The 15,735-nt window shown below is 39.1% G+C and overlaps 1 protein-coding gene across 4 annotated transcripts in view; it reads right to left on the bottom strand.

The window, feature by feature from the left end:
* Nucleotides 1-15,735, bottom strand: part of SHANK2 (SH3 and multiple ankyrin repeat domains 2) — a 313,850-nt gene that overhangs the window by 255,274 nt on the left and 42,841 nt on the right. For all 4 annotated transcript variants that reach the window (XM_071808790.1, XM_071808789.1, XM_065839072.2 and 1 more), the window contains exons 5-11: nucleotides 14,022-14,225; nucleotides 12,532-12,603; nucleotides 11,824-11,932; nucleotides 11,412-11,563; nucleotides 10,437-10,604; nucleotides 7,146-7,262; nucleotides 4,785-4,862 (exon numbers count right to left, since the gene is read on the bottom strand). In XM_071808790.1, the coding sequence (XP_071664891.1) occupies nucleotides 4,785-4,862; nucleotides 7,146-7,262; nucleotides 10,437-10,604; nucleotides 11,412-11,563; nucleotides 11,824-11,932; nucleotides 12,532-12,603; nucleotides 14,022-14,225 (900 nt within the window). The remainder of the gene's footprint in view (nucleotides 1-4,784; nucleotides 4,863-7,145; nucleotides 7,263-10,436; nucleotides 10,605-11,411; nucleotides 11,564-11,823; nucleotides 11,933-12,531; nucleotides 12,604-14,021; nucleotides 14,226-15,735) is intronic.

Genomic DNA, 15,735 nt, shown 5'->3' with positions numbered 1-15,735 from the left:
ATGGCAGATTGTCCTTTACCTGTTTTTCTGTACCGCAAGACACAACATAAGTGATCAGAAGCAGTTACCTAACATGACAAAAATAAAACAACCAGAGCAAGTATGAATAAATTCCACTATTTGACTCACATCAGGACAAGAGTTGGGAAAAAGCTAAAAGCCTGACTAAAGGCAGAATGCACCATGAGAAGGGAGCTTTATTTTTTGCCAATAATACACAATATTCCATGATGCATTCTTCACACAGGTGCTCCAGAAAAGGAATTAGGATGAAAGTAAATACTTGGCAAAAACAAAGTCTCTGTGTAATTCATATGTTCCATTAACCCAGCAGTTACTTATTTTAACTTCGACAGAGAAAAAATTGTATTTGTAGAGATGCCTATTTGAGGCACTGGATAGACATTTTAAAATTAGCTTTCTCAGAGTTTCACTCTTTGAAACCTAAGTCAGAGATAAAAAAATACCTGAGGAGAACTTATTGTCCTTTGCCTGTAAATTTCATCAAAAAAATAGACTCAAATTATAATGAACTAAATCAAAATTGGGTTTTGGGAAGTCAGAGACCTTCTCACTCTCTACAACTGCCCGAAAGGAGCTTGGAGCAAGGGGAGTTGGTCTCTTCTGTCAAGGAACAAGTGATGAAATGGCCTCAAGTTGCGCCAGGGGAGGTTGAGGTTGGATGTGGGGAACAAGTTCTTCCCCAAAGGGCTGTGGGACACTGGAACAGGCTGCCCAGGGCAGTGCTGGAGTCACCATCCCTGGAGGGCTGGACAGACGGACATGAGGTTCTCAGGGCCATGAGGTAGTGCCAGGGGTGGGGGAACAGTTGGACTCCATGATCTTGAGTGTCTCTTCCAACCAAAATGATTCCATGACCCATCTCCAAGCTCCACGGTTCCACGCCACGCTCAGTTGTGCCTGTCTATACTCCCCACACACTCAGCTTGGTTTCCAAATATTCAGCCTGGTTTTGGAGCCCCTGTATCTGAGTCAGGCTGCTAAACCAGTTTATGCTGCCACATTATTAACATGGAGATCCCTGACAGCATGCAGGGCAATTAAAGAAAACAAAACAAAATAACATCACACAACAGGGGAGATGGGACAAGGAGAGGTGGGTCAACAGAGTTTTTCAGTGTGAGCAAAACAACACATGTTTTCTCTCACCCGTACTCCAAAAAAGCTGAATCATTTTGTTTTTCCAAACAATTTCGCCTGAGACACCAGGCATGGAAAATTTCATTTAAAATCATTCGAATCTGGCAAAAATATGAGCAATTAAAAATAGATGTTCAGCCAACAGACTGAAAGGAACAACTCTACCTGCAGAGGACCTGGAAGGTTACTGCTCCTCCTGCCATTTATGTAACCTAAGTGCATTAATAATCCATGTTGGAGAATAGAGAATTTCATTAACAACCCATGCTGATCTGGGACAGACATGGTCAATAAGAAGGTACATCTGAGAGAGAAATCATTCTCAGGTACAACTCTGCCATTAAAAAGTGTCACTAAATGCCACCTCAGAATAGTTCTGTATATTTTGAACACATATGCTTTGAAACACTGACTAATTATTAGCATTGGTAGTTCTAAGTTTGAAAGTGCTTTATAGCCCATATGAAGAGATACTCATTATTCATACAGAGCTTCTGCTCACTAAAAGAAAAAGGAAAAACATGATAAACGAGGCATATGTTCATTTTAACTTATGCAATAGAATTTCAACAGCTTGTGTTCCACTACTGGATTAATATTTGCCAGATAGGTAAGAAATCATTTCCCATTAATCTAGGAGCACATAAATTGTGTGGAAAACTAATTAGCTATGGATGTTGACAGGGTATCGTGGCTTTTCTGAAAGGATATTTTGGGAGATTTTACTAATAAAATAGAACTTGCAATGGCAGAAAGCAAAATAAATAAAACCACTGGAGACACTGAAGCTAACCTAAAGCTGGAACAGTAGCTACAGTTCGGCATTTCATAAGCCAGTTTATGAGAGCTGTAAATCAATGTGCTGTACGCCAGTGGAAAACATCATGTTTTTGGCAAGCTGTATCATAAGGTATCAACGGCTGGGGAAGCATCAGCAGGACTTCCAGCTGGCATGGCTGAGGGCACATCCAAGTTCAGTGCTACTGCTCAATTTTAGCTATTTCAAAAGAAAAATGGCCAAGCACAATGTATATAACACTATATATTAGCTAGCACTTCCAGCTCTGCAATGCTGATGTTTTTTTCTATCTGTTTGCACCGAATAATTAGCATGTGAGGTACTTAGATTACCAAGACAGGATGGATAAGTAAGCGATTAATAAACAGAATTGGCAATATCGTCTAATGATGCGGCACAGGTTTCATCTTACCTCTAATTGCTAGTCAGCCTTCGACTGAAATACACAGAACACAAAACATTCTCACACTTAGACTGAGGATGGCGACGCAGGAATTGCTCAAATCTACTTGGAAGACACACAGGGAGGAGATTCACCCCACATCCATGCAAGTGTTACTGCATACTAGCGGCAGGGGAAATCCACAAAAACATAGACAGATTCCTGCTGGTTGACTGTCACAGACTTTTGGCTACGGGTGACATCAAATGTACTCAACGCTGATCGCTAACTTTATGGACCCCAGTAATCAGCCAGGATGAAACACACTCCTTTAAAGGTAGTTAATAAAAGTTTAGATGCTTCATTGGGAAATACAGACAAGCTCTTTCACGGCCTCAACAACTGGCAATGTCATTCCAACACTAACTCTGTTAGACACTGAAAAGGCAAAAAGGCCAGCCAGACCCCAGGGTGCATACGGTGTGCGATACCCCAATTAAGCAGCACAGAATTCAGCTCAGATGAGTTTTCCTTCTATATGACCCGGTAAACCCACGCTTGTTTTAATAAGCACTGTGATTTGGTAAGAAACGAACACACGAGCATCTTTTTTTTTGGTGGTGGTGGTAAAATTACACTATATTCATTGAGCACTAATGTGAGATACAAACCCTGCTGCTCATTTCCATCAAAATAAATAAAGCTTTGGCCGGCCTTGAAAGCAACACACAAATTTCTTCATGTCTGGATACTTCTGTTTTGCAGAATAACACAGTTTTCATACCATTAATTTTCTAAGCAGCAACTCAAAAGAACCATCCTACTAGATTTTGGAGAAAATAACAGAATGGAGGTTACTCAAAGGAATAGATGCTGCAGCTACAACCATTCTCGTTATGTACATATGAGATGTTTCGATGTTCCTTGCTACTGATTACATGAGTAAACATTTTTAGTATGCAAAATCCTATTAACTCAAGAGGATTCTGCATAATTTTATAACAGCTCCACTTGTGGTGTCTGATCGACTCGGTCAGCAACAGACAGATGGCAAAGAATTAATTCTAATGCCGCTTTATAGCGATTCTGGCATCAGGCTGTGCTCTACTCACTGCATTTGGAAAACCAGAACTTTTCCTACATTCCCTGCACCTAAAAGTAAGAAACCATAGAGTAAAAAGATATAAAGTAATTTATTTTAAGTATGTGGATCTAGAAAGGATGAAACAAAGCCCACCTATTATTCAGTCCTGTCCATGCTATGGGAAGAGCGACCAGTCAAAAGCCCAAACATCAGAAGTGTAACATACAATAAATTATAACAAATAGGATTTTATTCCATAGGGATGGGAGACAGTTCACTGGTCAGTAAGTGCACTTGCACAGCTACACTCTTCAAATTATTTCTTCTGTCTCCTGTGCTCACTTCTGTTTAGTTTTGGCTACTCATCCTTCACTTCTTGAAGCCCTACAGCACTACCTTTCACCAAGATTTTCTTTTCTGCCTTTTCCCCCCTGTATTTTTCTGTTCTAAGAACAACAAGAATGTTGCAGCAGTCAAAGAGGAAGACAAATGCAAACTATTCTGCTTGCCATTTACCCTCCCCACACAAAATCCTAGAACAACAAGAAAACTTAAATCTCAAAGACATAAAATTAATAACTTCTCAAAGTAAAGAGATGACATGGGAACACACCCCTCCAATAATTAGGGTTTTCTCTTATATTTTTAATCGCTCCATAATGCTAAGGTGCAGTGAAAAGTATTATCTAGTACTTAGTTAATTTGTGCTTAGCGTATATTTAGATGGCAAACTATTAGCTGTTCAAACATGATGCCTAAAATTAAATCATTAACCAACTGTCTCTCCAATTTTGGGAAAATGGTCCCAAAAGTAAACAGTGATCTGGCTGGGATTTGTAGGCAAAGCTCTCGAGATACAAAACTGATGGCCAGAAAACCTTCAAATATGGAGATAATTGAACTGATGTAGAAATATTTGGCCAAGGGTTTTTTTAAGAGCCTGAAACTCAGAGACGTTATCTACACAAACTTTGAGAAACCAACTCAGTACTCAGACATAGTTAATATTGCAACTACTTTACTTATCAAAACACGAGAGAAAAGGCGCTTTTCCTTGAATTCTACGCAGCATTATCCAAAGTGGGCCGAGGATGTGATGGGAAAGATACAACAAGCAAAAGTAAATTAGGAATTCTTTCTTCCAGAAGCACTATTTTCTGTAAATTAAACAAAATTCTTTCTGTTGCTGTCTCTTAAAACATCACAGCTTTCATCCCTCTTTCTCACATATCAGTTTGCATCGTGAACATTTCTCTGAAATCCAGGCTAATTAAGACCGCTTCAAAAAATAATAAAGAAGAGATTTTCTTCCAAATATTTGTGGGGAGCAAGGGGAAGAGGTATTGCTTTGGTTTTACCTGAAAAGGAGACTGGCTGTTGTAATTCTTCATCTCCTTGTTGGCTCCGCGGAACAGCAGCACTCGCGCACAGCTCTCCTGAAAACGGCACAGAAGTACAACCTGTTAATACGGGTCTTTAGTTACTCAAGAGATGTTCTGCCTATGAGACGTGTTCCTGTTTGGTATATATTTTCTTAGATAAGTAGCAAACAAATAAACAACCTGAGAAGTTATTACAATAGTGCTTTAAATACAACAAGGCTTTAGGTGCTTTGCAGCGTGTTACAGTAGAAACAATACGCAAGTGTAAGAAATGTAGAGGAATGGAAGAAGTAAATACCTTCTTAAATTTTTAAGAAACTGTTCTGTGGAAATTCCATACTGGACAAAGCGGATTTTGCAGAAAACGTGTTAGCTCAAAATGAAATTTGACTCTTTTGGCCTATTTTGTAGGGAAAATAGTACTGTTTACAGTAAATAACACTTGGGATGAAATATATCCTTCCCTACTGCTAAAAATTAAACCGTTTTACCCCTTGCATGTGCTTTGTTTTTATCAACCTATCTTCAAACATTTAATACACCTGAAATTGTTTGGTGTGGCCATACACACTGCACTGACCACTCTTACTCCCTCTCTTTTCCCCAAAAAATACTAACAGGTACAGCACAAAACCCTTATAACACGACAAAGGCAGCAAACTTCATCCCAGCGCTGTTATTGGCAAAATACAGAGGTGTAACACCAGTTTAGATTGCAGTGAGTTCCTGGGTGGTCGTGAAATCATTTTTAAAATAATGGTTTATTCAGATCAGCACTTCGCTGACACTGAGGAAAACAGAACTACCAACTTCACAAAGTTGCCCGAGAAAATTCCCCAGGGAAGACTGGAAGGGAAAATTAAATGGGTAATGACTCCATCTACAGGAATCAAGAGGTAAAAAGGATAATCTAGTACTGTCTTTCCCATCCCCTCCATCCAGCAAAGCCAGAAAATCTCCATCTTTCTGCATTAGCAAAAACCATTTTTCAATAAAAGAGACCCTGAAAAAAAAATCCGTGTAGGTTATGGTTTCACAGCACCCCGAGAAGATCTTGTTATTTTCACATGCACCCCATGATGGAAAACAGAAGCCCGACAGTGCAGCCACGAGAAGTTCAACTTTCATTTACAATGCCAAGTTTAACGACTATGAAAATAATCACGAATTTATAGATGCAATTTCAATTAGAGCCTCTCGAGTCTTCTACAGAATTTCAGCATCATATCAATCATGACACACACATCAAGTCAACAGGCTTGAAAAATGTCAAATAACTCTCCAAATTACAATTTTTTTTTAAAGTTGAGGGTATTTTAGACCTACATGAGTAATCTGTCTTGACAAAACTGTTGAAAAAACACTAAGATGGTAATTAATTAAAAAGCAGATGCTTTAACAGATGTTTCCCTAGTTACAGTCACATCTGATGACTTGTTTTTTCCTAATTCAATGTAACATTATACAGGCTGTGTTTTACCACAGTTGTAAAACTCATTCCCTCCCCATCCCATCCATGCAAAGGGAATATAAAATACTATCAAATCAGATGGTTCTATTAACTGTAAATGACTGCACAAGTTGTATATCTCCTGCATGATCAACAGATACATTTCCACAGTATTTTCCAAGTGTTTCTTATTTGATTCTAATTTAATTTCTAGCAAAACAGCAATGAATTCTGAATAGGAAACAAATATTTGGATATAATACCAAAGAAATTATAAGCTGGTAGAACAATGTGTTGTTTTATTTTCTAATTAACATGTATACTGTTGCTACCTTTAATGAGCAGCTCTATTTGTAATCAGCACATAAAATACTAATAATATAGCTTTCATGCCATTATGTTCTCTCTAGTTTTTAACACCACTGTTTAAAACCTGTAACACTTCCTTGCATAATAAATAAAACAAATGAAAAATAAAGAGCTATTTTCTTCTTCAGTGTAACTTGCCTCTACAGATCAATAATAATGGGAAACTTATCATGAAATGTGTTTATTAAAAGCGAGGAAACTGTATCTCAGGAAAACCTAACACCAAACCAATAAAACTCTTCAACAGAAAACCCAACAAGTTTCAGTTTCTGGGGCATGAAAGATTTAGCATTTGTACCTCAGTCATGCCTTTCATTTTTCCTGGCTACATGTCTTTCTCTTACAGCACTTGTGTCAAGTTTCCATGGGACTGGACGCGCCAAACCCAAAGTGAGACATCCCCCAACTCAGCCACACCGAGGGGACCCCAGGCACCCCTAAGGTCCCACCAGGGACCTTTATGTCCCAGGAGGATGATGCTGGGACTCGGTGGCACTGGGTGGTGTGTGCCAGCTCACCTGGTTGTAGAGGGCACAGATGTGCAGCGCCGTGTTCCCCGAGGCGTTCTGTGCACACATGTCCGCCCCGTAGAACAGGAGATGCTCTAGATGTTGGACGTGGCCGTATCGGCAAGCCTGTGAAGACATGCAACAGAATCGTGGAATGGTTTGGGTTGAAGGGACCTTCAAAGCTCCCCCAGTGCCAACCCTGCCATGAGCAGGGACATCTTCACCAGCTCAGGTTGCTCAGAGCCCCGTCCAGCCTGGCCTGGGATGTCTCCAGGGATGGTTCATCCACCACCTCTCTGGATGACCTGGGCCAGGCTCTCACCACCCTCAGGGGCAACAATTTCTTACTCACGTCCAACCTGAATCTCCCTCCTTTAGTTTAAAACCATCACACCTTGTTCTACTGCAACAGGTCCTGCTAAAAGTCTGTCCCCATCTTTCTTATCAGCCCTTTTTAAGTAAAGAAAGGCTGCAATAAGGTCTCTAGGTAAGCATTCCAGGTAAAGATTTTTAGCAGAGAAGATGCTATTTTAGGTAGGGTCTCATTTTTAGAACCACTCCTGGACTGAATGGGATAGGACAAGAGGAAACGGCCTCAAGTTGTGCCAGGGGAGGTTTAGATTGGATGTTGGGAAAAAATTCTTCACGGAAAGGGCAGTCGGGCATTGGAACAGGCTGCCCAGGGCAGTGCTGGAGTCACCATCTCTGGAGCGGTTTAAAAGGCATTTAGATTAGGTTCTTAGGGACATGGTTTAGTCCCTAATTGGGTTATGGTTGGACTCCATGATCCTGAGGGTCTCTTCCAACTGAAATGATTCTATGATTCACACCCATATGTCCATACCTGCCTGTAAACACCAACGTGTGCACTTCAGACACAGCAAGTCTGTGCATAAGTTTAAGCATCTGCTTATTTAAGGAACAGCAATTTAAGGCTTCAAGAAAATACAAAGTTTGGCACTTTTTATCAGCTAATATTGACAACTCTCAAATGTGACAAGCAGACTGACAAAGGTTTTTCCGTCCTCCTAATGTTCAGAAAGCTGCCCACTAGATGGCACTGGAGATGACCAGATTTCTAAAGTTTGCTTTTAAGGTGTGAAAACAGTTTGGGGAAATCTGGCCAAAAATCTATTACTAATCTTCTTGATTCTGTGATGTGAAGCAGCTGCACAGCACGTACAGGGCACTGATCCAAAAAAGGGACAATCTTCAAGAGTTACTTCATTAGCCACACAAATAAAATCTTAGACCCTGAATACTTGGAAATAAATCGTGATGAGTGAGACTCCAGCGAAATATGGAACTTTCCTGATTAACAAACAAGTTTGTGAAAAACCACAATATTTCCCCTCATCATTCTCATTTACTTGACTACCTTCTTCTCTACAGCGCACCAAATGAGCACCTCCCAATGTGTAATGTTTCCAATTTCATATCATCTCAGATCAGCTTAATTCCTGTATAATAATATAGGATTTAAGTTGACAGATTTCCCCCTTTACTATAAGGATAACCCAGAGGCTTAACTTCTATAGTTAAAGATTGTGTTAGTAAAATGAAAAATACACTTACTACCAATTATTTCCTTGCCATACAAGGTAACGTGGCCTTCTTCACACAGACCACAACATTCGGGACTGTATCAAAGCATCATCTTTCCTAATTCACTGAGGGATGCTTGTATTACTGATTACTGAAAACAGATTGCTGCAATCCAGATGTAAACATTGATTTATTTAGGATTACAACTAATACAAAAGGTTGGGAAAGTTCTGTTTCATTATGAGAAATAATAACCATATGTGTATAAAGCTGGGTTATCAAAATAGGGAATTTTTCTCTACATTTTCAGGGAGCCCAGATGGGGTGATAATATGATATATTCAATCCATTTCCTCCACATCCTCAGAAACAACGGTAGTAGATTAATCTTTCTTTCTTTTTCCTAGTAAAGATGGATCCAAACAACCTCGACGTAAACACACACTGGGAAAGAGCTCAGATCTCTGCCCAAACCTGGGTACCAAAGCGATCTCCCATTTCTTTCAAAGAAAGGAAGGCAAGAAATACGTTAGTGCAAAAAAAAGAGAGCCTAGATATCCTAAGCAGGTCTGTAGGTTGATCACTCACACCTTTATTATCTGATCACACTACATCGGATACATTTCTTATTGCTCTAACTCACCCATAGAAAGAAAAGGCATAAAATACCTGCAACGACATTCAGACTGCTAGAATCTTTGAATTTTGTGAATTGTTGAGTTTATCACTATGCAAAGAGAAATTAATAAAGCATTCTTACACGCAACTGTTGCGCAATATTCAGACGTTTCTGGAGAAGACAAGAGTTCAAAGAAAATGTTCTTTTCTGTTTTGAGAGGGTTTGGGGGGGGTCTTTTTTTGTTTTGTTTTGTCATTCTGGTTTTGTGTGTGCATTTGTTTTGGTTTGAGAAACAAATCTTTGTAAGAGATGCAATTTAGGTCTTTGATGAGGAAGAAGTTCTGCCTTCCCAATAGCTCCGGTGAAACTGACCGAGATGTGCCAGTACCTGACAAATTGTGGTGCCATAGCTTACTCAAAGTATCATAGAGTACTATGAACCTCAAAAGATTAGTTTTTCAAAAATAGTTTTTCTTTATTGAGCATAGAATCATAGAATAGTTTGAGTTGGGAGGGACCTTCAAAGGCCATCTAGTCCAACCATGCTATCACCTTTCTCCACACACTTCACATGTAAGAGAGGAAAGGAAAACCTGTGTACAAACAACAGGAAAAAAAACCACTGGAATCTCAGTTTCCACACCCAGAGGGAATGAAAACTCAGCACTGAGCGGGTAAGAGTTTAACATCCTTCAGTGCAACACACTGAAGGGTCCTAGCAGCAGAATCCTGAATCCAAATCTTCCTGCAAAGCTCACTAGAGAGGAAAGAGAATGTACCTCTGACAAACACGCAAGAAGCGTTGGCAAGGATTCTAAAATTGGCACCTAACAAAAAGATCTAGTTACACTTTTTTACTGATGGGATGCTCAACTTCTATGAGAACATTACAGAAATATGAGTGCAATTTCTACAGCAAAATGCACAGTAACCATAGCATTTCAAAGCTACAGAACTCCACTGGAACAGCTCCCACTTCTAATTCACCCCAGCAAGATGCAAAGTAAGAAGCAAATGGAAAAAGGCAGTAATTCCCTACTTGCATATGCATGGACTACATATATCCAAATGGCCTTCAGAATATAGAACGGACACAGCACATTTCCCAACTCACAACATAAAGAAACCTTTCCTACCTGATGAATTTCTTGCCATCCGTTCTCGTCTTTACAGCTGACGGTGGCGTGTTCGTGGAGCAGCAATTCGCAGCAGAACGGGTCCCCCCCCACAACGGCCGTGTGGTACAGGGGGGTCAGCCCACAGCTGTCCTTGTAGTTAGGAGATGCTCCAAGCTCTAAAAGCGTCTGGAAAGCAACCACAAACTGTGAAAATAGTATATTTTGGAGGAACTTCTAACTATAAAGGGACTTTTCTACCTAAAAAAGTATTTACAAGGTTGCTATTTGCCATAATGTACGTTTTTTGCTCAATTCTTTATAGAATGGGCCGCAGCACAGAGTAAGTTAAGCAAGGAATGACCATGGAAAAATTAGGAACTAAAGGAATGGACAGGGATAGCAAGGGAAAGATGAGTGGCAACGTTTGATTTCCATCCTCTCATTAAGTTCAGAAATGTCAGCTCTGAAAAGGCCGCGTTGCCTTTGCAACACGTTCGCCTCTTCAGTCACAAGATGCTTTATGAAAAATGTCATGCAATTTGAATATCTGTCAAAAGGAAATACAGAAAAGCCATAAGCGTTAAGACTCAACCCAGAATTATCAAGGTGATTTAAGAATACCTGTTAAAATACAAAGAAAACAGAAGAGACTGTGTTAAGATATAATGTGTCATCCATGCCACTGGCATTTGCTTTCAAAGAGATAAGCAACAATAACTCGATTTCTATTTCCTCAGACAGGTCTTTCCCAACTTATCAATGAATAAGGTTAAATTTCACCACTATTTCTTCCTACCAAAAAAAAACCCTTAGAAATGAAAAAGCCCTTTATTGAAAGCAAATCCTGAGATTTGAAAGCCACAAGAAGAAATCACTAGGATAACCACATATCAGAGGATTCATTGATGACAATACAGTAATTAACTGAAAGCATTCTCCTTTATGTATTTGTTTCTATGAAATAATGTATCATTTCCTAGGAAAAGCATTTACCTTGAGGGTTACTTGGTTCTTGGCTCTGGCTGCCTTGTGCACAGCTGTCATCCCATCTTTGGCTCTGAAGTCTAAATGTGCTCCTCCATTTTTCAGAGCTTTTATCACTTCTACTGCATTGTCAAGCTGAACTGCCAAAGTCAGGGGTGTTTCTAAGTAAGAGAATACAGGTACTTAGGAAAAGAGGAGCAAGTTTATTAAACGTAGCCCATTTGCTTTAAAAACGTTAAGTTAAATATGCTGCTCAATCGCAAATTATCAATTTTCTCCTTCAGATAGCAAAACCCTATAGATTGCATTACCCTAGAGTTATGAAGGCAGCAAAAAGAGTGTGTGAGATTCAGCCTGTTCGTCAATTTATGTTGAACAAACCCAAACTGCAACTTTATGCTGCCACTTCTATTATTCTGACCTCCAGTTTCTAGGTCATGATAGTTTGGGTCCAATCCTCGGTCCAACATCTTTGTGATTTTCTCCACTGAGAGATGGTGGACGTGATCCATAAATTTTCTCAAATTAGCCTGAAACAAAGAGAGAAAAACGAATCACCCTCTAATTTTAAAAATAAAATCTTAACTAAGTACAATATTCTGTCAATTGATGTCAATATCCATTGGCACCACTGAACAGTAGCTAATTCACATTCCTGGAGAACCTGGCTTTATATTGAGAGCATAAACCCTACGGTTTATAATGTTCAAAAGTCAAGCACAGTGAGAAGATTCTGGGTTTTATAGTTTTAATGGAAAAAATGTGGGAAAGATTCATTCAGTAAGAAATTAGGATGGTGGATGATGATGATGATGATGATGATTATTATTATTATGACCTGCAAATGAGTCTAAAGACACAAAACAGCATTTTTGCAGCATGCCGAAAGCACATTTTATTTACGAAGTACAGTTCTTTTCAAATTCCTCGTGTACATACGGAAGAGTCAGACATGGGAATTTTTCTATGAGAGAAATTCCCAAATCCCAATTTACACATCCCTGTTGCACATACTGGTTGTTGTTCAGCAACTGGCCCAGGTGGTCATGAACTCCTATTTATTTCCAGCTTCTCAGACACGACTTTGCTCAGGAGGCAATTCCTAGCTTCTCCAGTAAATCACACATACCTTTGTATGAAGCTTGGCCAGCTGTTTTTCATCCAGATTGAACTGTTTGTACACTCTTTTCTTGTATCGAAACTGCGGGAGGAAAAAAAGAAATAATACATTTTAAATGGCTTATTTTGCTTAAAAACTCATTTTCTGACCTTACCAGAAAGTATTGGCCATGACAACGTAGATTTAGGCAATTTTCTTTAAAAAAAGCTTAGGATTTCATTTTGAATATTCACCAATAATCAGTACTGTGCTTAACATAGTGGCATCGTGGCTTTACAGTTCATGTAAGCAACATTCATATCCTGAAAATTCCCTAAATCAACCTAGGCAGAACTTACACATGGGATTAGTCCTTCTGGTGTTCAACAGGATTGGTCCTGTGAAGGAGGTTGAAACAATTGCCTCTTTTTTTTTGGCCGAAACTCGCTCACATTTTACCCTGAACAATTTGCTACCCTAGGGCCAGAGCACCTAAATCTACAGCAAAAATCATGGGGTCTACATAGTTATAATTCACTATTATCTAGCTACCCTATGGCCAGAGCACCTAGATCTACAGCAAAAATCATGGGGTCTACATAGTTATAATTCACTATTATCTAATCGTACAATGCAGAATTCAAAGAATGCAGCACGTCTGTAGGACAAGGAGACTGTGTTGAATGAGGATTTAACACCAGCTTTTCACAAGACCCGTTTTAACGCCCAAGTTGTAAAATCCTTTAGCTGTGGTGAGAGGAATTTTGTGAACCATGAACACTCATGAAACAACACGACAGAAAAAGAGATCAAGTGGTTATTTAATTTTATTTAATTATATTTAATATAGTATGGACACGGGTGATTGACTGTTCTTTTTTGTTGGATTTGTGTTACAGTGGAGTAAGTCTATTAACTGCAGATTATTAGTGGTTGATGCACCACTATACAAACAATAGCAAAATGAATTAAATACAAGTTTCATGCCCCAGTTTCGCTCTATACTGTGTTTCAGGGCAATCTGGCTCAGCTCCACGTTCGCCCAGTCCCATAATAGTTCTGCCCAGTTTATCCCCCATGAGTAATGGGGAGGGGGGAAGTTCCAGTGTTTAAGTGCGACGGTTTCGCATCCACACCCAAGCAAGTTTCCATGAGAAAGCAAACCCTTTATCTGGGAGAAAGCAAAGGCTGGTTGTCCAGCAACTGCCACCCTGCTATTGCAAACATCAGAGACCCAAAAGTTAATCTAGAACTTGATATTTATTTCTGAAATCACAGAGTAGGACACATTTCCTGGGTTCTCAGCAGAGGAAAACTCCAAAATCAAATTTCCCAGAGGGATTTATTCATTGCAGCCTTTTGGGGAATAACACACAGAACAGCTCTATTGAGCAAGTGGTCCAAGTTTCGACCTGCCAACCACTGTTGCCCACGTGCAATTCAAATGCACGTAGAAACCTCAAACACAATTTACTGTACAAACCTAATACAAACATTTTAGATACTAGATCTGAAAGTACCTCTAGTGAAGGAACTCCTTTATTCACTGGCTGTGGGTATTCCCTAAGAAGTCGTTCCTCGTCCAAAAACTTCCCATCTCTCCCGTTGCTTGCAGGTTGGAACAGTCCATAATTCAGGACATCTTTCAAACTCTGATTCAAAGTGCACAGAATTCGTTGCTTTGCAACCCACACTGAAGCTTCTGGGTTAAATCTAATGCATTTCTGCAAAGAGAAATTATTTGAAAAATTCTAGTTAATGAAAAAAAACCCACCACATTCAAACGGTATCTTACGTTCTGAAATTTACAAATGTCATAAATAAATAGAAACATACTCAATAAACCTACAAATTCCATGGCAAAACACACATAAACGGAATTAGATTTCAAATGCGCATTCATTTATAATAACTAATGCACAAGTATGGGGAAAACACACAACTTTGCAAGTCCTTCCACAAATATTAGAGACCGGATCCTTCTTCAGCGAAAGAACACGGCAAACCTGTTTGAAAAGCCAAGTGAAACGGATGTTACAAGATGTTTAATCAGCCGCTTGAGTCCAGGCTGTTCTGACCATTGATTTGATCCTTAGCAACCTCACCAAAAATTGCAGGCAAGAATTCTAAGTCATTTTAATCTACATTTATCCTGGGGGAAGTTTATGGGAGGAGCAGCAGAGGACTTGAAAATCCTTTCCAGCTCTCTGCTTCTAACCAAGTCGGAATTTTAAAATAATAGGAATTTTGCTATTGTAGCTTATGTTGCAGCCACTGGCTATGAGAACAGAAGAGTTAGTAAAAATAAGAGTGAAGTTTACAAAGAGAATGAAGTGTTTCCTTTAACTTTGTCTCTTAGAATGAAACATATTCATCCTGGTAAGTTCTGCATACATCTGAAAGCAATCTCTGATCCCATCTACACAAATCAAATAACAAATTCATTTGAATATTTCAATTCTGAATTTCGAAGAGCAGACTCCAAGGCAGAAATCACAATATTTTATATGTACACAGTGTCTTCTTGACTGTCCAAATATCAGTTAGCAAATGTTTTCAGCTGTAAAAAGTACAACCAGGACATGAAGGACTTTCAATTTACAACTGTTTCTAACAGAGCAAACACTACAGTATGACACGGTTTTGAGTTTAATAATACAAATAATAATACCAACCACTAACTGATCACAGTTTAGGTCTTTTTTTATTGCACCTTGAGAATTCAACATGTTCAGTTTTGTTCAATCTTGTGTTCAATCTGTTCCTGATTGCATGTAAATATTGCACATAATGGTGTGTATTTCTAATTCTCAAAGATTTGCTACATTGGCAAAATTAGATATAGCTTCACATTTCTTCACAATGTATTTCAAGGGAAAATAATCTTTCTGCAGTGTTTACACACGCTGCATCAGTAACGCACAATATCTATCTTCTGAAATAACTTCCTTTCACAGGTCTGACATTGGCACCTTCATATAATGCATGAGGCTAGGACATCATAATTTAACTGCTTGAAATAGCATCGAGGAATTCCTTTTCTGAAGCATCTTGAAGGTTTGTTTCCAAATGAGTTATCTGATAACAATACTGCAGTTGTATCTCTACCACACAATATTTACAGTCCCTGCAGCAGTATTTTTCATTTTTAAATTCTTACACTATTTACTGTCCCTGCAACGCCTCCCACTGTCACACTCTTCTGTTACCCTGAGCAAACATCAGCTAAACCAC

This window comes from Patagioenas fasciata, chromosome 5 (assembly GCF_037038585.1).
Source record: "Patagioenas fasciata isolate bPatFas1 chromosome 5, bPatFas1.hap1, whole genome shotgun sequence".
In the NCBI taxonomy this organism is placed as follows: Eukaryota; Metazoa; Chordata; class Aves; order Columbiformes; family Columbidae; genus Patagioenas; species Patagioenas fasciata.
This window is presented reverse-complemented; position numbering and strand designations above follow the sequence as displayed.